Source organism: Neovison vison, chromosome X (genome assembly GCF_020171115.1).
Source record: "Neovison vison isolate M4711 chromosome X, ASM_NN_V1, whole genome shotgun sequence".
Lineage (NCBI taxonomy): Eukaryota > Metazoa > Chordata > Mammalia > Carnivora > Mustelidae > Neogale > Neogale vison.
The window spans coordinates 111400691-111425000 of NC_058105.1; the positions used below are offsets into that span (position 1 = coordinate 111400691).

Here is a 24310-nt window from a genome sequence, read left to right on the forward strand (position 1 = left end):
CTTCGGAGTCAGCTGGCCCCTGGTTTCAATTACGGGTCTGTCCTAGATTTAGAGAACCATCCTAGGAAATAATTTAAGCTGACCTCAGTTTCACATCTGTAAAATGGGGGAAATCACGTCTATTTAGCAGATTATGGGACAAGAGTAGCATTACCACATGTAAGGGGTTGAGTAGTTCAATAATAGGGATTTTAATTTTTTTATTTACTTGACCTAACCAACTACTACTGACAAATTTTCAAATGAAAATGACAAATTCCTAACAACAAAAACATGGATGAGTTTGAATCATGAACAGTCATTATATACCCCTGCAAATTAGGAAAAATTACAAATACAAGAGGACAGAGATATAAATGGTACAATTTCTAGTTGCAAACCAAGTGATGGTTGAGATCTCTCTTGCTTCTAATAAATGTAATAGATCACGTTTCTTTTTTAAGATAAAGACCCCAAGACAGTAAAATGTTAAAAAAAAAAAAAACTACAGGGATTTACTAATTTACATTCAGTTAAGTGAAAGATGAATATACCAATGGGTGTGTGTTTAGTTAACTATATTCTCCAGAGATGCTTTAGCAAAATCATGTCATAAGAAAGATATCACATAGCATGGCCTCTGTTAGTATTGAACAAAAAGGTAGCATTTTTACCTTTCGCCTTTTCCATTTGGGAAGTAGGGAACTATGGTGGCTTATTTATGGGGCAATAAATGTATTCAATGACACTAACCTTTTAGGATAATGAAAATCTCAAAACAGGTCAAACACTTGAAACGGTTAAATATTGACTGCATCATGGAGGTACTATACAACTTGCCTTCTTTGTGCTACTAATTCTGAAGCTAAATAGATTTGGGCAATTAGTTGACAAGGGAAGAGCACTAGAAAAAATGTTATGAACTGCGAAATATAAAAGGGTAGTAGCAAGGAGAAGGCTGCTGGATGAAAACTACTAAAAATATAAGAGAAAACAGCTAAAGTAGAGAAAGTGGTTTAAATAAGCGGAGACTGTCCAAACCTATAATATTAGGATGGATCATGTGAAGTTTCTAATTTTGGTAGGTCAGAATGGTCAAATGTCAGCAATTTTATATGGTTCAAACCAATACATTTACCAAAGCACTTAGGACTCCTTGTTACTACATAATAAATGATACTCACTAACCCATGCATTTTACATTAAGTGTTAACTCTGAATGGCTTGTATTTGGGAACTTTTCACAGCAGGGTACGAAATGGTAACCATTAGGTGCCAGACTCCACTGTGGGCAAGAAACACTTCCATATTTAAAGATTCAAACTCCAAAATTACTTTCAAGGGCAGTTAAGCTTTCAGAAGGCATGCTCAGTTTCCAGAGAGTGAGACTGGTACAGAAATCTTAGGGCAGGAGTTTAGAAGTGCTGAAGTACTTCAAAGTCTGAATAAAGGCAAGATTCAAGAGAACATAATGAAAAATAAAGACACGAACCTGCTTTATAACAACTAATATTTTAAGATGTTTAAGAATACCATTATGGAGACATAGGAACATATTTTTAAAAAAATAACAGAAAGTGAGACTATCAAGGCATGTAAGTAAATCTGTCACTGCAGTGACAATGGACTGGTAAAGTGGGGCAGGAAAATGAAAAGGGGAAAAATTCAGGTAAACACTTCAGTCTTTAAAAACAAATGGTGCATCTGGATGACTAATATGATAATATGAGTTACAGCATGTGGTATTCTAAAAAGGAGTGCTGCAGAATTGCCTGTATGCTAGAAGGTGATTGACCAAGCTTGTGCGGGCAAGACCTTAAACCTATTCCTAACCAAGAGAAAGTCTTCCATTAATTAAACTTATTCAGCATAAGGTAGTGTGGAAGGGGACAGCCAAACAGAATGGTTTAATTCGCCACAGGGCAAAGCAGGAGTTGATATTTGCATCTCAACGCTGTCTCTGGTTATAGGCTGACCAAAATGGAGATGAAGCCCACTGTCAAACCATATTTCACCAGTTCTAAGATGGAACCCCTCTCTCATGTTTCAAGGTCTCTGAAACCAGGATGTGTCTTAAATCATTTCCATTTGAGATTTAATGATGTATGTTAACTGACAGAGAGGTCAGCTAACAGCTACCTTTCTAAAAGTCACTCTGGTCCAACTGAGACCAGCTAAGCATCAGAGAATGTTCAGTTTCCTCCATGATTCCATAAGAATCACTTGTATCCTAGACCATAAGAAAAGATCAGGAAAGGAAACTGTCCTGGTCACCTTCTTTGATGTCTAAACTCAACTTGAATTATGCTCTTTATCTGTTAGGAATCTTGAGATTCTTTATATAAGAGCTAGTGGGTCCCTCCCCCTAACTTTGTTACAAAACAAAACAAAACAAAACAAAACCAAAAACCCCCCAAACCCCAACCACAACTGTGTACAATCAAAACCTTTAGGGGTGCCTGGGTGACTCAGTGGGTTAAGCCTCTGCCTTGGGCTCAGGTCATGATCTCAGGGTCCTGGGATCAAGCCCTGCATCACGCTCTCTGCTCAGCAGGGAGCTTGCTTCCCCCTTCCTCTCTGCCTGCCTCTCTGCCTACTTGTGATCTCTCTCTCTCTCTCTGTGTCAAATAAATAAATAAAATCTTTAAAAAAAAATCCTTATGGAGGAAAATCTATGCAGATATAGAAAATATTCAATATATCTTGAACTCCTCATGGAATGGATGCTTGCCACTGGGAAGTAACTGAAGAAAACCTTACAGAAATCCCTCTCTCTTTCTCTCTGAAGATTTATTTAGTTATTTTAGAGCAAGAGCGCGCGCGAGAGAGAAAGAGCGGGGAGGAAGAGGGAAACTTTAGCAGATTCTACATTAAGCGTGGAGCTGATGTGGGACTCAAACCCATGATCCTGAAATCAGACTCAAGAGTCAGAGGCTCAAATGCCTGCCCACCCAGGGGCCCCTTACAGAAATCTGTTTTTCTTTTCTTTAAAGGATTTATTAATCAATTGAGAGAGAGAGAGAGAGAGAGAGACAGAGAAAGTGAGAGTGGAGGGAGGACAGAGGAACAGAATCTGGCCAACTCCCTGCTGAGTGGTGAGCCCAAAGCAGGGCTCAATCTCACCACCCACCGGATCATAACCTGAGCCAAAACCAAGAGTCCAATGCTTAACCGACGAAGCCACTCAGGTGCCCCTTCTTGATGAATTTTATTAAACAAAATAAGACTGATGAATACACAGACAATACGATGAAGAAAAGAAGACCTCCAGGGCCCCACACTGCCCAATAAAATAGTCACCAATCACATATGGTTATTTAAATTTAATCAAAATTATATAAAATTTTAGAAATTCAGTCGCTCAGTTCCAACCCACATTCAAGCACTCGGTAGCTGCATGTGGTTGGAGGCTACCCACACAGGACATCAGATATACAGAACGTCTCTGTCACTGCAGACACTTCTAGTGGACAGTGTTACTCTAGACTAACATCTGAAGCTGCCACATACCTCAGCTGCAACACTTAGCAGTTGTGATTTTGGACAAATTAATGAGCCTCACGAATACCCAATTTTCTCCTTGGAGAAATGAGTATGTAATTGTTATCTTATTCCCCAGGATGCTGTGAGGATCAGGGTGCTACAAAAAGGTTAACACTAGTAAGTTCTACATTTTAAAATGACATTGTACTACTAAAGTTACTCTCATCTTTTTTTTTTTTAAGGAGGCTCCAAGCCCAGTGTGGAGTCCAACATGGGGCCTAATCCAGGACCCCAAGATCAAGACCCAAGCTGGAACCAAGAGTCAGAACCCCAGCAGACTGAGGTGCCCCCAAGGTTATGCTCATCTTTTTGCATTTTCAATGTTGGATATTTTTAACTGTTTAAATCTCAAGTTTACAGTTTCTTTCCTTCACCTTTTTTTGTTAAAAAAAAAAAGGAAAAAAACATGCCTCCAGGTATTTTTAACAAACCAGTGCCTACAGGAGCAACACGGTAAGCACAGAGTGAGGTGGGCTGTGGTTAGGCTGTGGCAAACAGAGAGCTCATGTTCTGTCTGAACTGCCAGCTGCTACTCAGCTCCAGCCACTGTTGCCATTCAGGAACACTGACTCAGAGAGGTAACTACAAATTTTTGAAAGAAAGCCAGAAACTGGGCCCCCTGGGTAGCTCAGTTGGTTGAGCATCTGACTCTTGATTTCGGCTCAGTTCATGATCTCAGGGTTGTGAGATCAAGCCCTATATCGGACTCTATACTCAGCATGGAATCTGCTTGAGGATTCTCTCTCCTTCTCTCTTTGCCTCTCTCCAGACTCACGTACTCTCTTTTTCACTCTAAATCTTTTTTAAAAAGGCTAGAAATTTGACATTTTATATAAAAAGTCCAGTTTTTAAAATTCTAGCAACTAATTAAAAATGTTCAGGCAAATTAAACACATTTAGAGGTCTTATGTGGCCCATGGCTAGCTCCACTACATGATCTCCAGTTTCTAAGACCCCACGGCAGCTATATTTCCTTCTCCTTGGTCCCATGTCTTAGGACACTCTTACAAATAAATGCACATAATTTACTCTTTATTGCCCCTCATGGTAAAATGGAAATGAAATTCACAGTGTTATTTATTTTATGTAAATTACCACTCCCTAGTACCAAAGTTATTTGTAAGGTTACTAAACTAGGACACTTAATAAAACACACTCATCAGGGCCCCTGGGTAGCTCAGTCAGTTAAGCAGCTGCCTACAGTTCAGGTCACGATCCCAGGGTCTTGGGATCCAGCCCCGCATCAGGCTCCCTGCACAGCGGGGGAGCCTGCTTCTCCCTCTCCCTCTACTTGCTGCTCCCTCTGCTTGTGCTCTCTCTGTGTCAAATAAATAAATAAAATCTAAAAAAACCCCACAGAAACCAAGAACAAATCATGGACTTCAAATACTTTACGGGGCACCTGGGTGGCTCAGTCAGTGAAGCAACTGCCTTTGGCTCAGGTCATTATTCTAGGGTCCTTGGATGGAGCCCCAGATTGGGCTCCCTGCTCAGCAGGAAGCCTGCTTCTATCTCTGCCCCTCCTGCTGCTCATGCACACTCGTGCCCGCTCTCACAAATAGATAGATAAAAAAATAAAATCTTAAAAAAAAGATAACAAATGAACCACATTTAGAAAATAATTAGTTTATGTCCTCTTAAACCAAATGCCCAGAAAAGGAGAAAGATACTATTATTCTCACATGATTTTATATCCAGATTTTACTGTAGTTAAAGAAATAATTTTTTTTTCATTGCCACTTCACTGGAAAATTACTGGATGTCTGGGGGAGAACTATATTACTTTATATAAAAGCCACTGGTCTCTGATGTATGAGTTATTTAAAAAAAAAACCCAATTTTTTGGAAAGCTTAAATCCAGAAAGCAAAGCAAATCTTTTCATTCTCCCAGTAATTTAAAGGCTGTACACTCAAGAGCCCATTAAATTTAGAAGTTTCTGTATGAATATGGAAGCATACACAACTTTTTCTTCCAAGCATACTTAACTATATTTTTATGATATACCCACCTGAAATAAACAGCAGTTGTAGCCTTTTTATTCAGTTGATAATTGAAATATTGTCTCTAATACAAGTATGTGGTTTATCATGCTTATTTATCACCAACTTGGTATACTTCATAATTGCATTACAATCCCACCGAGTACTGAATACCACTTAGCAGTTCAAACTACTCAAGATAAGCACTGTTACTTTCAAGAGGAGATTGGCAGTAATTAAAGGTCTTATTTAGTAGTTGTTGGTAACCATGTTTTTAAGGAGGTTTAAAAAACAATAGGAAGCCGTATAGATACATTTAATTTGATAATTGTATTTTTATTAATGATATCTATTTTAACTGGGGTTAAAAAAAAGATGTGCTAAACTATCCCCAACGCAATGAGACGGAACGACGTGGGGTGTTTCGCGATTCATCAGTGAGAACGGAACTATCTGTGAACTACATGGCATAAGACAAAATCCTATCAGAACACTAATAACAACGATAAAAACAACAATAGTACTTTGTACTTAGAGACCTGCTTTCAGAGGAATTTCAGAGTGCTTTTTAAACACATACTATTTTTCCTTTTTTGAACAAATAGGACAACTAAATCAAAGAGTAATGATGGTGTTTGCCCATGCCACAAAGCGAGTCACGGGCAAACCAGGAACAGATTTTCTAACTTGTTCAGTCTCCTGCAATGACAGTGTGCAAGGATTACTCCATTAGAGTGTGTCTCTCAGGTTACACCCAAGACATAGGTACCACATGGGCTTCCGACTTTTCTCCCCAGCCCTGGCCCGTTACTCAGAGTCGTGTTTACACGCTGACCCCGCCGTCAGTACGTGTGCCCGCATGCTGCTCAACTGACGGGCTCCGGGGGAGACAAGGGAAGAGCAGCGCACAAGCCTCTCAGCAGCCGCTCACCTCCTGGCCTTCAGACACCTATCTGGAGATGGCCTCTGGGCATTCTGAGATGTCATCAAGACTCGTAAACCAAGCAACCCATTTGAAATGCCGGGAGAAATTCAAAAGACAGTAAGGTCATTAAAGAGCTAAAACTCTACATCACTAGAAAACCTGCAGGCAAAATGGCCAACTGCTGGGGACTGTATATACTTTCTGGAGGGCAATGGGTAGATCTGGACAGGTAAACTCCTAGATTTTTTTTTAGTTTACCCCACTAATATAGTAAGGTATCAGTGTGATTTATATAACCTAATGGTTTGAACAAGTAAATTTTCAGGGGGGCATTTATGAAATGTCCTGGTGGTACATCCTATCATAGCCAAACTCTATTATGAATTATCAGAAAGGAGGTAAATTAAGGTAGGAAATTAAGTCTGTGTTGTGAGGGCACAGGTTAAATGTTGGGCGAATGTATGGACATACATGGACAGAAAACATTTTGTCATGTGGTTGGAGGGTGTGATGGGAAACAGAACAGCAGAGAAAACAGGATGGACTCAGAAGAGTATTCTATAAATATCATTCTATAAAAATCAAACTATGTTTCTACTATGAAGTATCCTAGAAGACATTAATTTCACATCTCATTTGTTAGACTCCTACCATGTGCGAGGGGCCATCAGACATACAGGAACACAGTGAGCCTGGTGAGGTCCTCAAAGTTATAATGCACGAGGGGCAGTGCTTGAGAGCTGCAGGAGTTCAGAGGCCAGAGAGCTCACTTCTAGCTGGGAGGTCTTAAAGGGTGAACAGAATACCAACAGGAGGAGACTGGGTTGAGGGGGGCCATGCAGGCACGGGAAACCCAAGTGCTGGGAGGGGGAGCCACGGTGGATGCGAGGCCTGCTTGGGGACCAGTGAGGGGTCTAATCTGCAGGGACCACCGAGGTGCGGTCTCAGTCCTTCTAGGCAAAAGGGAGTGATCTAAAAGCCAACAGCGACTCTTTTCTAGCTCTAAGACCCCAACACCAGGAAATGGAGCGAGCCAAGCCACCTCTTCTACCTGGTTATCCAAGGTAAGCCCAACCTATGACCATGGCACTCAGAGGTGTCTTTCTAATACCTCCAGGGTACCATCCTGTCCCAGACCTTTTGGGGACAGGTAGCAATATGAAACTGCAGGCTGATCTACCAGGATCCACCTAGCTGGGCCCAGATATAAGGAGAAAATGACAAGGGGTAGGAAAGTCCCCAAAATCCAATTGTGGAAATGCCTAAATACCAGTGCTGGGTTAGTCTTCCCTTCCCTGTTACCCATCCAGTCTTCTGGAGGATTCCCCATCCTCCATGGCAGCCCATTCCTACTTTTATGATGTAAGTTAATGGGGAAAATAACATGTTCTTTATAACCAGTTTTGTTGAAATGCATTTATTTCATCTTCCATTTGCTCATTACCAGAAAACAGTTTCTTCCTACTTACTTTTCCCTAGCCCATTTTTTTCCTTCACTTTATTCTCAAATGCTGTATTAGTTCATACAGTACCATAAATGATTCCTTTATCTAGGAAATAATTCATGTGTTTGACTTCATTTTCCTTTCCACTGTCTATTTAAATTGTTATCTAGATGCCACCCAATCTCCCTTTCTATATCAAAGTCAAACTTAATGCATATTTGACAAGAAGAAATATTAAAGTTTGAAGAGTTTCACTAACTCCAAGATTCTCAACATTGTGGGTGTGCATCGAAGTCACTGTGAAGTTTTCTAAAATGCACTGCTGCTTGGGTCCCACCCCAGACCTACTCAATCAGATATCTGACAGTGGCATCTGGGCATGTGTTATTTTTAGAAGTGTTTAAAAAAAACACCCCCAAACCATCCTGGTTGTTAAGAAGAAATCTGCTAAAAGGTACATGATTTGGGAACTTGGTTTGGCTGCCTTCTAGGACACAAAGAGAACTATTTTTTACCCTCCCTAGAAAGGAGCCAGTAGTTGGTGCAGATTGCTTAATATTAATGGGACACATACCAAAGGGACATATCTCAACAAAAGGGAAACTATTTACAGATTATTTCTGTTTCAATCTCTTCCATTATCACTAACAATGAGAATTAAATTTACCTTTTCTAATATACCTCATGTAAGGAAACTAAAAAAGGAGTTACCAAGATCAATTTTAAGTTTTTTGAGACCAAGGACCATGCCTGTTCATACTGTAACTGTTTAGTATGAAGAGTGGATCACTTAAAAACACATCTGGTGTGCTAGATGCTGGCGATACAAGAACCAACTAAGCATGGGCAATGAGAGGCTACAGAAACCCACACAGCAACTGTAATACTAAGTACCATAACAGCGGTCTGGATTAATGTCATTCTTGGAAGTAAGAAAACCAGGTAGCGTTTGTTGCATATTTACTGTGTGCCAGGCACTGTTCTAGGCATTTTACATATCACCGTGCTTAGATATCATCCTATTCAATTTGGAGTCTTACGAGGCAGGTGTCACTCTCAGGCAAGCTGTACAGATGAGGCAGTAGAGGGGTGTGTCACATACCTCAAGCTTGCTTACTTAACAAGAGGTGGAAAGCCAACACTTGAACTGGCTATTCTGGCTCCTGAGAGCAAGCTTTTAACTACTACCCTATACTGCCTTTCGGGAGTCCCAGTCAGTGCCCTTGGTGCTCGACAGATGCTAGCAGAGAGAAGGAAGGGAGGATGAAAGGCAAGGAGGAAAGAAAGAAACAACAAATATTTACAGAGTGCTCCTACCATGTGTCTGAAGCCCCTTCTTCCTAAGACTCCTGAACATTATAGGCTAAAACCTATGAGTGTTTGCATGATTCTGTAAGCTTAGGCAAAAGACTAACATTATCTCCCCCGCCTTTCAGTAACAGGATCAGAAGTTAGGTTTTCACAGCTAACCCTTAAACTGATCCCTTCACGTTTCTGTTCCTCTGGTTCCTATGAGTTCACATCATTTGGGAATTCAAACCAAAAAGGACATTCTCAGGACACTGCTTCCCTTCCAAGACTTCCCACATGCCCGAGCATGTTACAGTGACACTCTGCTGCAGTAAGAAAGGTATTTCCTTCGAATTAGGTGAAAAGAGAAGCAAATCTAAAAAAAATAAAAAATAAAAAATTCCAGGTTGAGAGAAGTAAAAAGTTTCCTAATTCAGGGCTAAGGGCTCCTGCCAACAGCTTGTTTTGTTCCCAAAGATCAGCACACAAAAGTTTCACAGAGCTGGAGGGAAAAGATTTGGATGCTGAGTTGGAGGGTGGGTATGGGGGTCTGTGTGATTAACATCATTCCTTTGGGAGCAGTAGAAAAATAACAAAACCTCTATAAAAGAGATGAGCAAGTGGGCTGTGAAAGGAATGACCCCTCACATATAGGGAAAGCAATTTGCATCTACAGATCTCATTGGTATAAACGACCTCCTTCAAAGAGTGAAAACCTCAATGGAAAGCCACTATATACCCATGAAAGGACTTGCCGGCTATTTGTTGGCTGTATACAGACTAACAAACAGGAGTGGTTAACCTGGCGCACCATGCACTATAGAGATATTTTTTTTTAAGTAGGCTTAGTCAGCTAATCTTGTTGAGATTTCTCTCATACTACTGATTTCTTATTCTCAAAATAAATTAAGAGGCTTCATTCAAAATTCCCTGTGGTCTACCAGCTTGAGTTTGTTGGGTGTCTTTGATTGTCTCTTGTCTTTAGATTCCCTGCCTTGTCTCTTTAGATTTTGCTGTGCCCTTTGGTATTTCCCGTTAGTCCATGTCTGGAATAGCTAATTACATGGTAGCATAATTCCCACCCGTACAACAAGGAATAGCAGAACCTTGCTAATTCACACCAATGACTGAAAGACTCCTGTGTAAGTTACTGAATTATGCAAATGAGCAATAAGTGAAGAAAGATGATTCAAAATTGTATTTCATTCATTTATTTTGACAAGTGCAGTTTAGTCTTAATTATTTTGAAAATTTCTTTGTAGCATACTAATAAATTTACTGTGGCACATTTGTTAAAGTGATAAAGCCTTGACTAAGAGAGACCAAAGTGTGCTCTGCTGAATAATTTCCTGAACACAGGCTCAGGTGCAGACCCACTCTTTTATCTTAGATTTTACTGACTTATTAGCATCTATAATATTTTTGGTAAGACAATCTGTACTCCACCAATACAACTGGAATTATTTCTACAGCAAACACGTACTTTACGAACAGGTCCTGCATATGTCTAAACACTCACCATGATGATCGTTTTTTAAAAAAAAAAAGGAAAGAAAGAAAGAACCATGCTTCAAAGTAAAACATTTTTACATTCTACTGTCCTAGTGTTAACAGGACTTTAGTTGCCTCTTCTAAATAAAACTAGTTCAGTTTGTCATTCGTCTTTTAATTCCTATTTCTGTTTTGTTTTGTCTTGCCATACTTATTTCTTTCCAAGTTAAAGATGTCTGTTTTAAGCTAAGTGGATATATCACAGTATGTAACATTTTCATGTCAAAATACTTACATGATTATATTCTGAGTTAAATTATTTAAGATAGGAAAACATTTTGATACACTTCTGACAGATGTATCCTACAGGATGGAGTCAACCTCTTTCAAAGAACCACCACCGGTTACGGTGTGGAGTGAACAGACAAGAGCCTCCCAGCTTCCGGTGTTGGGTTTAAAGCTTCACATAAGCCAGCCTCTTAATAAGTGCTTTTTGACCAAATCTCCAATTCAGATATGTTTTAAAATCATCATGCATATGTCAAATGATGTTCTTGAATTTGTAAAAGCCGGATAAGCAATAGAGCACTTAAAGAATAGCAAGCAAGGAAGAATTAGTCTCAGACTACATGCCAGCAACTGTGCGTGTTCACAGTCTCCCCCACTTTTCGGGGCTGAGCTCAGGTTCCACCTCCATGGGGAACTTGCCTGAGCCATTCCCGTCTAGTAGTCATTTGCCGTGAGGATGATGTTTCTTTACTAGATGAAGAAAAGGGCAGCTGCAAGATGGCAGAAAGAATGCTGGGCTCTCACACTCCCCAGCTTTGCTACCTCAGGCGGGTCATTTCATCAATTTGAGGTTGTTTTTCCATCGGAAAAATGTCAACAACCCTACTATCTAATGGGAAAAGTAAAAAATAAGGGAGGTGAGTGTTCTCCAGAACAAGCTCAGCTCTATAAAAAGTAGCTGTTCAGAGGGTGAGTACATAAATAAGAAAAGGATCCCAAGTATTATTATGTCTAAAGCAGGACCCAGGTCTTGCTTACACTGTGCCCTTTACAGATCACACAAGGCAGAGGCACAGCAAAGCAACACTCACAGAACGAATCTTGGGGGTGGGGTGTGAAGAAGAGAGAGACAGAGAAAACCAGACTTACACACAGACCTGGTTTTATGATCCTCTTTGTGAGTCTGATTTTATAATAATTTCTTAAAACAACCAAAGCACATGAGTGGGTAAAATTAGCCAGCAAACTTATCTTTTTGTGAGCGCAGCTGGTTAAAGCCTTAAGCTCTAGGGGACGGTGCTAAGGCTAGCAGGGCTCACAGACCAAGGGGAAAAAGGTTTCCCAGGGCCTTTACATGGGCAGAATGCAATCAAAGTTAATTCAGCTGAGCTCTGTGGCAGGCTACTAATTCCATCTAGTCACTGTCCTAGCGACCACCAGGTAAGAATGCTGATGGGTGTGAATAAATTCACGTAACATCTATAGGAAGAAGTCCTCTAGGAATGAGACCAATTGATGATGGGTTTTCCCTGCATACAAGGGGGAGCACCTATTATATGGACATGGTAGAACAGCCTAAAATTATACATAAGCACTGACTAATCACGTGCAAATTAATACCAGATCTCGGCCTGGGGCTACTGGGTAACTGAAGCCATCACAATGACACAATTAAATTTCAAAAGTTAAGGTAGCAAGCTTTGTGCAGTGGCAATATCATAGCCAATGAGGTTTATCTGACGTGCAATTATTGCTAACTGAAAAGTTGGGGTTGCTTCCCTTTGATAATGATAAAAAATTTAAAGAATTACAGAGGGTGATAAACATGCCAGTTTATAGGAAAAGCAAGAAAGCAAAGCAAAGCAAAACAAAACAGAATCCTGTCAATTTAAACATTAAGTCAGTTTAAAAAATCAAATCTGCACTATAGTCAGAAAGACAAAGGTTAAGCAAAAACAAAGCTTTTAACCATTTAAAGACTATTCTGGAACAGCACATGCAACTGGTAAAAACCAAAATCAAAGCAAAAGATTAAGAAGATGCAGGAGAGGTAATTCCTATCTCAATGGAGGGAATATAAGCACTTCTGAGAAGAAATGTTAAGACACAACCGAGTTAAGATAAGAAATGATGGAGACATTAAATTCAGGGCTAGGTCAATGAGCAAAGAGGCCCAAGAGGAAAAGAGTATGCAATTTATTAAAAAAAAGATTTTATTTATTTATTTGAGAGAGAGAGAGAAAACATGAGCAGAGGAGGAACAAGTAGACTCCGTGCTGAGTGCATAGCCCAACATGGGGCTCCATCTCACGACCCTGAGGATCATGACCCGAGCCGAAGTCAAGAGTCAGAGGCTTAACCTACTGAGTCACCCAGGCACCCCAAAGGTAGGCAATTTTAAAATAATCCCAGATGGTTAAAGAAAAATACAACTCAGATCAAATCTACTTAAATCCCAAATATCTCTGAGAGTTTGAGACACTTACGGATGACTATATATCCTCTAATTTACTTGAAGCAAGTGGGGCTGCTGTCTTTTTTCTTTCTTTCTTATTTCTTCACTGACTTTTAAGAAAAAATGTCACATTTATTACAAATTTGAGCTGGTATAAAAAGGACACAAAGTCAGTAACTGATAAAACAATAAAGTGCTTCCTTAGAACTATTAAAAAAAAAGGAATGTCATCTGCTTCTAAGACTACAGACCTTTTAATGTTGAAGGTTGCATTTTTAAAAGAAGTAACTGATTATACATTATAAGTAGCTGATCCAACACATTTCCAGTAAAAAGCACTAATTTTGAGGGGAAAATTTAGTATAACTATATCTAACCCCAATTGCTTTAAGTCATGTTATAATAGATTATTATGGATGTTACACAAATACTGATAATTTAATATTCCTGAAACTTATAGTACATTTTATCATGATACTTAAAGGATCTACTTTCTTCTCTGCTATGAGTATTATAAGCTCTTTCTCCTAATTAATCTGCAATTAATTCAACCAACCTCCAATTAGTCTTCTACAACATTACCCTACTTAGACAATAAAGCCGTCTCTAGACTGGGTTTTAAACCTGGGCTAAAACAGACTCCTACAGACCAAAAATGGTTCTGGGATTTCTCTTTGTAGTGTAATTTAGATGTCATATCTAATTTGCTGTCATGACTATTGTTTCACTGTGCAATTTGTATGTCGTTTTGAATGGTAAAGGCATCATAGCTTTATTGAATTAAACCTTCTGTCTTTATTTAGGGTCTGATGTTACATGTTTGTGCGTATATGTTTATGTCTCAAAAGCTGCTTCTGACATCAAGCAGTGGTAGAAAAAGATTGTGCTCTTTTGATATGTTTTCTCCTATCTCAGTAAATACAAACACAAACTGGGAAAAAAGCCCTCTTCAAACTAAAGAAACAATTTTAATAGTAATAATGACATTATTATTATTTCGCTTTGAGAGACAGAGATCGCTAAATAAGCTATGCACATTAAGGAATTACAGAAGGCCTGGCTGTTTTATAATCTAAATTCCTTGACTCTCAATTCTGTTAATCAATTCTTTCCTAAGAAAAATCTCCCCTTTCCATTGACAGTCTCAAACATAAGATGTTATTTTTACAATTCGATAATCACAAAGAAATTCAAAATTCTCCTTGTCTTTAATTCCTAAGGAACAAAGGCCATTTTACTTATATCACAATACTCAGTTTTGTGTTGGTCTGCCTGTAATTGTCCTTCTTATCCTGGCCTGTGCATTCAAGTTCTAAACTAAAGTCAGGACTAGGACTAAACATGGAAAGCCTTTCAGGAGACCACTGGAATAGCCTTTTAAATAATTTTTAGTGCATGAAATTTCATAAAGTTTTTACTAGATAATTACACTTCCTGATTTTGTAATTAGTGGAAGTACATGCAATTACATAATAATTATGATAGTAATTACGTAATTAAGATGTATAATTATGTAGTAAAAAACATCATGGAAATAAAACCATCTACTGTGTAAGCACAATACATTTTAAAAGTAAATTCGCTAGCTCAACTGTTTAAAAATACTTTTCTTCAAAATAAAGTGATTAGCTCACATTATGGTCTAACTGCCTGAAAATTGTTTAATATTTTTTCCTTCATTGGTGATAGAAGTATATTTTTTAAAAGTACATGAGAAAAATCTCACTGGGTTTTTCCTACCCTCAACACTCAAAAAATGACAATGTTTTGCAAATGAGGACCATCGACCACAAAACAGATGCTGCAACATCAGTACCCTCCTTTGCACTGCTGTACTTACTACTACAAAAGGGACAAGAAACCTGCCCATTGAAAAGATGTAACAGGAAAGGGTTTCATAAAACTAATATATCTGTTATCATAGCATGCCTGTAAGTCTGTATGTACATAAAAGTGCAAAACGTGGAGTGCCTATTTACAGAAATGGGCTCAAAGAAAAGGAACGTTATCAGAATCCACAAGTTCGCCGCTCAAGTATATGGCAACTTTCATACAGTACTTTAGCTATCTTAAAAAAGATGACAGAAAATGTACAGAGACAAGACACTTCCACTTATGGGCAAAGCAACTATGGTGACAATTTCCTGGAAAATGTAGTTTCTCTTCTGTCACCTTGCAAAGTCATCTTTAGTTAAAAAAACAAAACAAAAACTAAGTAGGCAGCACTGAGAGACAGAAACAAAGCAGTATGAAACCCCATGCTGCCACTGGAAAATTATCAATGTTGTCATTCTTGTACTGAGCATAAAAATCAAACAGAAAGATCAGCAACTCGAGGAAAAGTACATTCCAAAGTAAACTGTATAGTAGCAAAATGTAAGATATAGAATCTTGCTTTCAAGTAAAAAAAGTTCTAGTTCAAAGCCTTGAAGTCTCTACAAACACGTTAGACCAATGCTGTCACGAGGCCCAGAAGGCAGCGGCTGGGTGCCGGCCCCTCCGCGCGCATACAGAAGGGCCCCGAGAGAAGTGGAGGCAGAATTGCACTCCCGTTCTCTCTTTTACAAGCCACTGATCTGAGAAGCTGAAAGCCATTTTGAAAATCTTAACTGACTTCTCCTTTACCTTTCTTCTTACTTAGTTAAGAAGAAACAAAGCGGAAGAACTCAGGCGTTGGTTTTTTTTTGTTGTTTTTTTTTTTTTTTTTTTTGCCCCCTCTCCTTGCCCTTGTCAGGCCACTACATTTTAAAAGCTTAATCACAAAATGTATTTCAAACGACCAGACTGGCATGCCAGTTCGACCATAAACCTGGGAGGCGTTCTCTAGTTTGCATACTTGTAATTATAAAGGCTTGCCAAAAGTATGGCCCTAACCAACCAATGAATAAAATGAGAATAGGCCTTAGTTGTTAAGAGCGAAGAATGTCTTCTATCAGTGCTCCTCAAAATTTAACGTGCCTAGGTGTCACCTGGGAATCTTGTTAAAATGAATGCAGATGCTGAAGCAGAAAGTCTGGGGAGGACCTGATATTTTGCATTTCTAACAAGCTCCCAGGTGATGCCTATGCTGCTGGTATACTGATCACATTGTAGCAAGGGCTCTGGTTTGACTTGGAAAAAAAAATGCACAGAGAAAAAGTGGATTTGGGTTCTTCTGTAAGGTATTTTCTCCCTCAACTGCTAAATTATTGGAATAATTATTTCAAGTTCTGTAAAACATTTATTTGTAAAATTTCAGTGTTTATAATTTGTTTCTTCCTACAAAATCAGTACATGCTCAGATTATATAATTAAGAAAGTATATACAAGTATAAAGGAGCATTACCTCTAATTCACCCAGAGATGACAACCGTGAACAATTCCAGTGTTTCTTACTAATTGCTCTACCTGGCATACAAGCTACAGATTAGTATCATAATGGTTACTCAGTGTTGGACCTTAACGTATTGTTAGTTTTTCCCTAAATCATTAAAGATTAAAAGTAAGTAATGTCTAATAACATGAGGAACAACCCTTCTCAAAAGGTCAGGGTTGTATGAAGCACTTTTTCTATTATCAAAATTCTTTATGTGTTTCTACAACCATTAATAATCATAAACAGGTAACTATCTTCTGAATTGCTGTATTAGTCTCCTATGATGAAAGTTCACTTCAACTAATTAAAAAGATAGTTAAAAAAAAAACCACCTCAAGTCATTTTTTTATTTGTAAGAAAATGAAACAAAAGGAAAATGGAGTTAGTAAAAGTTACCGATTTCAAAATTGATTTTTCTAAAAAAAAACCTTTTTCACAATTATAAAAAATAGGATTTAAAGAAGGGTAGATTGGAGCTTAATTGAACTTCTCCCTTTTATATGTATCTGGTAGGTGTGAATTGTTTTGCGTGTGTGCCTTAACTGTTTTTAGTTACTGAAAAAGAGAAAAGGCTCATTTCTAAAATTTGACAACAATTTTTTCAGGAGGATCACGGGCTTTAAAAAGTGGTACAGGAACTGGACCAGACAGTGTCTCTGACACAGCCTTCTTTTTATGCCTTGCGAGGATTTAACAAAGTAAATTCTAAGACTGTCAACTGGCTTAGAGAGGACTCCAGCTCTTTGATTTTATTTCGGTACTTCCAGTGATAATAAAACTCTCCAGATTTCACTTCAGCAGTTCAGGAAAATAGGGGAAATTCTCAACACTGAAAAGGGATGTCCTGAGACCTTCAGAAATCTCCAAATTCCCAAAGACATTAAAAAGCATATAATTTCTTCCATAAATCTCTCATTTTCTTGCTTAAAAAAACACATCAGTTTTTCTTAGATTCCTTCACTTCTCAGTACTAGCTGTTGTCTCTCTCTTGGGTCTTCATTTCCTATGAGGTAATGCAATTATTACTACATCTCATGGGTGTAACTATGTAGCTGAGGGTAAGCAGAGAACAGGACCCTGTGGTAGTGTGGGTGAGGAGCAGTCAGTTCGGCTCATGACATCCTTTCGACTCAGTTCAAATTTGGCATCAGCAAAACGAGAGACACAACGCGCTCGTCTTCAGTGTAACTTGCAAAGAGCTCAAACGACAGATACGAAATCTGAAAATGTCTAATGAACTTCGGTTATATTAATTTAAGGCACACCTGAGTCAAGCCAAGTAATATAGGAAGATCTAGAATTTTTAATGCACATTGCCCTCCTTTCATGGACAAATTACCTCCTAGGACTAACTGCTCCAATATCCTTGAAACTGCTTGTGTGGTCTTATTTTCTACTAAAAACTCATTCAATGAAAGTTTAGTGAGCTGGCCCCATGGGCAAAGCGCAGATAAACAAGATACAACCCTCTGCCTCAATGAACTCGGTGGAAAAGAAAGTCAAATAGAACAATTCAGGATAAGTCCTGTGAGAAGGGCGCTTAAGGGTGCAATGGGAATGCAAAGGAAGGAAGCCCATATTACATAACTCAATCTCTTCATCAATATCATGGGGGACAATCCGCTGCCACCTCACAGTGCTGTTTTGAGGACTGTGTGAAGGGAAGTGAGTGAGATTTCACCTCTCTGACAGGACTGTAGGAGCAGAGCAACCCTGATGGGCGCTGCTTAGTGGGCTATGGCCACCACATCCCTGGGCAAGAAACAGGGGTGACCTGAAAACCAGTCCTTCTAGGCCTAAAGAGACTCCACTGAGAAACTGGACTTCCTGACAGATGCTTTTCACAAGGCTAAGGCTACAGCACCATCTTTTTGCTAAACTTTACGCTTTAGCTCCAGTTCCTGTCTTCAACAGAGTCCTAAAACCTGGTGTTTCAATTTTGACAGAGACAAACACAACATGTTGAAAGAGGAATATGGAAAAATTCACCAAGAAGACCATCTGTTATGGGCTGAATTGTGCCCCAGCTCCCACCAAATATTACTGTGCGGGGTGGTGGGGGTAGTGGTGGTTGAAATCCTAACCCCCAGTACTTCCAAATGTGACTACATTTGGAGACAGGATCTTTAAAGAGGGAATTATGTTAAAGTGAAGTCGCCAGGGTGGTTCCTAAACCAACAGGACTGGTGTTCGTGTAAGAAGAGATCAGGACACAGATGTGTACAGACGTTAGACCATGTGAAGACAGGGAGAAGATGGCTGTCTACAAACCATGGAGACGGGCCTCAGAAGAAACCAATCCTGCTGACACCTTGATCTCGGAATTCTAGCTTCCAGAACTGTCAGGAAATACATTTCTGTTGTTTATGCCAACCAGTCTGTGGTATGTTGTTATGGGAGGCATTGCAGACTAATATAGCATCCTACTACAAATAGCTGACAGAGAGTAAGAAGAGATAAGCATCTGGGAAGAGAACAGGAACAGAAAAAAAAGTTTTGTTTTGTTTTAGGAATATGGTAAAATCAAACACTAAAGTTAAAAGGCAATTTGTGCTCAGGAGAATAAAAAGAAAAGCCATAGACTGAGGGCAAATATTTGCTAAAGACATATCTGATAAAGGACCATTATCTGAAACATACAAAGAACTCTCTCTTTTTTTAAGGGGGGGGAGTAGGGGGAGAGAGGGAATCTTAAGCAGGCTCCATTGACCAGCATGGAGTGTACCCAGAGGCACTGAAATACACATATATACATAATATATCTGCATCTATATGTACGTATATATACAGATATAATAATATATATAATAAATAACATATGTTAATAATAAATAATATATAACATATCTCAGGAGCGAGAGAGCATAAGCAGGGGGAGCGGCAGGCAGAGGGAGAACCAGGCTCCCCACTGAGCCAGGAGACCTGTTGCAGGGATTGATCCTGAGCCACCCAGGCATCCTTACAAAGAATTCTTAAAACACTATGAACAATAAAAAAACAAACCCAATTAAAAAAAAATGAGCTAGGGCGCCTGAGTGGCTCAGTGGGTTAAAGCCTCTGCTTTCAGCTCAGGTCATGGTCTCAGGGTCCTGGGATCGAGGCCCGCATTGGGCTCTCTGCTCGGCCGGGAGCCTGCTTCCCTTCCTCTCTCTCTCTGCTTGCTTCTCTGCCTGCTTGTGATCTCTGTCTGTCAAATAAATAAAATCTTTTAAAAAAATAAAATTAAATTAAAAAAATTTTAAAAATGAGCCAGAGACACCTCACCAAAGATATACAAATGGCAAATAAACATAGGAAAAGATGCTCCACATCGTACGTCATCAGGGAAATGCAACTTAAACAAGGAGATACTAGGGCACCTGGGTGACTCAGTCAGTTAAGTGTCCAACTCTTGATTTTGGCTCAGGTCATGATCTCAGGGTTGTGAGATCTCAGGTTGTGAGACCCGTTGTCAGCCTCCTCACCGGGCATGGTGCCTGCTTGGGATTCTCTTTCTCCTCCTCCCTCTGCCCCTCCCTGCGCTTGTGTTCTCTCATTCTCTCTCAAATAAATAAATCTTAAAAAAAAAAACTTCAAAAATATGTTACATCCAAATAATGGACTATTATTCAGCATTAAAAAGTCAGGAAAAGACACAGAAGATACTTCAAATGCACCTTACTAAGTGGAAGAAGCCCACCTGAAAAGGCTACATTCCATAGGATTCCAAATATATGACATTCTGGAAAAGGGAAAACTATAAAGACAGTAAAAAGATCAGTGACTGGCAGGGTTTAGTGGGGAAGGAGGGATAAGTGGGGTGAGTACAAAGGAATTTAGGGCAGTGAAAATACACTGTGATACTACAATGGTGGATACATGTCATTATGGATCTGTCTAACAGATGTCCAACAGCAAGAGTGAACGCTGTGTCAATGTAGCTTCATCAACTGTAACAAATGTGCCACTCTGGTTGGGGGTGTTGACAATGAGGGAAGCTGGGAGCAGGGGGTACACAGGGAATCTCTGTACCTTCCATTCAATTTTGCTGTGAACCCAAAACTGCTCTGAAAAATAGTCTACTAAAAACAAAGGGAGCCTTGGTTAGTGGCTCCCCTTCTTTGCTTCCATAACAATCTGATCAGATTGGTGGTTTATCACACCTTGCTGCCCAGGCCGTCTCTGACAGACTGTAAGCTCCTCCAGAGCAGGGAACCTTGGCCATCTTAGTTCCTCTAACATCTGGGATGGCACTCAACACATAATCGAAAATACGTATGTACTGTTTTTACCATTGCTGAATAAACAAATCAAAAAGTTCAGGTGAGAAAACCAAGAGACTCTGCTCCTGCAGACTTAATTTAGACAACTGGGACAACATTTGAATGGATTCATGTCTCCTCCAAACTGTTCACTTTTCCCTACTCTGGCCAAGGCCCCATGGGATGAGGCAGTCAAATGGGACCATTTTGTGATGCCATTGTGGAAATGGATTTTTACTTCATACATTGCCACTAGGTTTCTCTAAAACTGCCTTTGGAACTATTATGCCATCTGTGTAACATTCTGGAGCAGTTACAATAATAAAGCCAAAGTCTTACAGAAATAAGATTTTTAAAATGTTATGTAGTTACAGTGAATATGCAGTAAACACTTCATCAAAGTGAATAACAGTCCTTTAGCATTTTAAAGGTAAGGAAAAATACCAAATGGGGTTAATTCACATTATGGACTAATGGCCCGTAAACTTTCGTTTGAAAGCAAAGCACAGGAAAAAGCTCTGACAAGAGCTACTTTTTACCATAAAAATAAACTTCTTTCAAATAATTTGTGACTTTTCCAAGTCAAATGGCCAAGTGTCAAACAAAAATTAAAGCCACCATCCAGTTACAACCTTTAAAACATGGGCTTTACAAAGGGAAATGGTAAAACAATCTTAGGGAACTGTTGTTTGTTTACATTGTTACGTTGTTGTTGTTTATGGACAGTAAAGAAGAGTACACGGTAAATACTTCACATGCCAAATCCAGGGCACTTGGTGACAAACAACACTTAGACTCCATTCTCAATAATGTAACTGTGTGTAATGGTCCTCGCTCTTCAAAAGACTCCCGATGTAACATCTACTGGTGTTCTGGCCTTGGTCCAAACTGAATAAATATATTTGTCTTCCAGTTCCAACAGATTTTCAATTTTTTTTTTGAGGCCAGAGATGGGCAGAGGGAGAGGGAGCAGGAGAGAGAGAATCTCAACCAGACTGAGCTCATGGTGGAGCTCAAATTCATGACCCTGAGATCATGACCTGAGCAGAAATCAAGAGTCAGACTTAACCAACTAGCCACCCAGGCGCCCCACCCCAGTTGACTCTTAAAGGGGAACTTATCAAATGCCACTTGGAAGTAAACTTCTGATCTTGGAATACAGATAGGCATGACCCAGAGTTTCAGTTTATATCCCTCTCCTAACAAGTACCCTAATACCTCTTAACGTTACGGAGTGATCTGAAAACCCCAAGCAGGTAAATTTCAACTAATCCGCTCATTCCTAAAGTGCAACTTATGAATAATAAATAAGAAGGAAGCTAAAAGGGAAAACAGTTTCATAATTAAAATTCCCTAAATAAAATGAAAGGTTCTTGGAACATTTCATGAAGTTCCTTCAGTGACACATACATTTAATATCTTTCTCTTAGTTTATTTTCTTTAGCCTTCTGACATGTACAAGAACCTGTCAGTAACTCACACATAGTGCCATTATGACCCTGAACTCCAAGATAGTGTACTTATTAGAAGCAAATGACAAAAAAAGCATTCCAGCTCTTAAACTTGTGAAAGAGAACTATAGTAAATTGTGTGAGGGTATAGATACTGTCAAGACTTTTCCCCTTTTTGCCAAGTTAAGAAGCTTCTAAGTAGCTATTCTATTCCCTCTTATTTGCTGGGAGAGCAATGTGCACTCCTGTAAAAGGCCGGAGTAAGTCTCCAGTGACTTTCCAGATCACTCCACCATGTCTCCAAGATTCAATGGACTTTTTGAAAATGGCTGATCATCAAAGACTGATTCAGCCACCTCAGCTAAAAATTTTAGAGATGTTTGGAAGAGAAGTCCATCCTCTAGCTGTCTAAGATATCTAGCAAACAATCTGAAATGGCTAGATTCAGAAAAAAGTAAAGGGTGAACAACTTCTAACTAATATACTGATCCCCATAAAGAGATAACAAAACAGACAGAAACAATGTACTCATAAGAGAATCTGTACATAATTCTCTCAACTCATGCCTTTAAGGAAATGCCCTTCAGGCTAAAAGAGAAAAAACTACAAATAAACATAAGCCAGACATGAGCCATGAACAAAAGTTAAAAAAAAAAAAAAAAAAAAAACCTTCGGTTACTAATGAAAAGAAGAAATTTTTCCTTCACATTACATATATTTTGCTAATTTACTGAAAATATGCTGTATGTAGCCCAAGTTCTTGGTGAATATCCAAAACCATGAAACTAATATTTGAACCAACTCCTACATCAGGAGGAGTTCTTGTTTTATACCCAAGGACAACAAAACGAATTAAGTCAAGACCTTTAAAAAATAATTTTTAGCCTATCTTGTAAATGGAAAAAACTGGTCAATTATGACTAGAACTGAAACCAGTTAAGACCAAGTCAAGGGCAGCAAGAAGATTCTTATGGGAGGAAATCCAGCAGCGTTTTGAGGTTTCTTTATATTCTTAAGGCTACTTCCAGCCTTAATACTGACCAACAAAATGTTGAATCAATATTCGCTGACAAACAACATAAACACTCTGCAGGTAACGAATAAGAAAAATGTGTAAATTTTCCTTTTAAATCTTTTTTACAGGTCATAGAGAAGTTGCCAATGTGATTTTCAGGTAGGAGGAAAAAAAAAAAAAACGTGCACTTGTCATGACATTTTCAAATACTTTGTTATGTAACAAAGCTTTTCCCAGACCCATTAAACTCCACAGTGCTGGCAAGTCCTGCGTGAGGGTTGCAGGCAGCACCCAATCATCTGGGCAAAGGTGCAGATACACTCTCTTAGGATGGAGTTAATAAAAGAACTCCACCCCATGCCTCTCTTTTAAAACGAACCTAGGCTTTTAGAGAACAGCAGAGACACACTCCAGGTCTATTTTTCTGTGGTAATGTCTGGTTTTTGTAGGTCCAATGATCACGTTGCCTATGCTTACTTTATTACAATTACTAAACTCTATAGAAAATAGCATTTTCAAAATATAGCATTTAAAGAGTCCTTTTTGTACTGTTCCTCCCCCAAAGCCCTGCTTTAATAGAGAACAATGTGAGACAGGCTGTGGGGACCAAAGCTGGGGATTCCTACACCGCCGCCCCTCATGCAGGGGAAGCCTGTGCTCACAAGGGCCCCCACGGCCTGCTTCTGAGACAGCGGTGTGATGCTGCGTGAACAGCCTGACAGTAGGTCTGGCTTTTATGATGCAAATTTCCACTTTAAACTCAAAGGTAATTACAGTATTTTAACGTACCTTTCTCATGATCAGTAATAAGTTTCTCCAGTGCATAGTCCGCATCAAAAATGTACCGGTAAAAGCACAGCTGGGTGTACAGGGACTTGTCAGAATACTGCAACAGAACAGAAAATAAATGAATACTACTATTGGTGAGGGGAGTGATGGGGATCACTCTAAACAGTGTATTCCCTACTCTCAACTTCTAGAGCAAGCAGTTTTTTTTTTTTTTAAGAAGGGGGGGTGACTAAGAAGGAGAGAATCATACTAATGATTTGTCCCCCTCATATAGCATACATACCATTCATAATTCAGAATAAATCCTGCCACTTCGATCATAGATTACTACTTGCGAAGCTG

At 39.2% G+C, this 24310-nt stretch overlaps 1 protein-coding gene and 1 pseudogene across 2 annotated transcripts in view; one reads left to right on the forward strand and one right to left on the reverse strand.

The window, feature by feature from the left end:
* POLA1 (DNA polymerase alpha 1, catalytic subunit) overlaps positions 1-24310 on the reverse strand; it is a 303690-nt gene that overhangs the window by 45892 nt on the left and 233488 nt on the right. For both annotated transcript variants that reach the window (XM_044234364.1, XM_044234365.1), the window contains one exon: positions 23969-24065. In XM_044234364.1, coding sequence (XP_044090299.1) covers positions 23969-24065 — 97 coding nt within the window. The remainder of the gene's footprint in view (positions 1-23968; positions 24066-24310) is intronic.
* On the forward strand, positions 12359-12481 carry LOC122897765 (annotated as a pseudogene).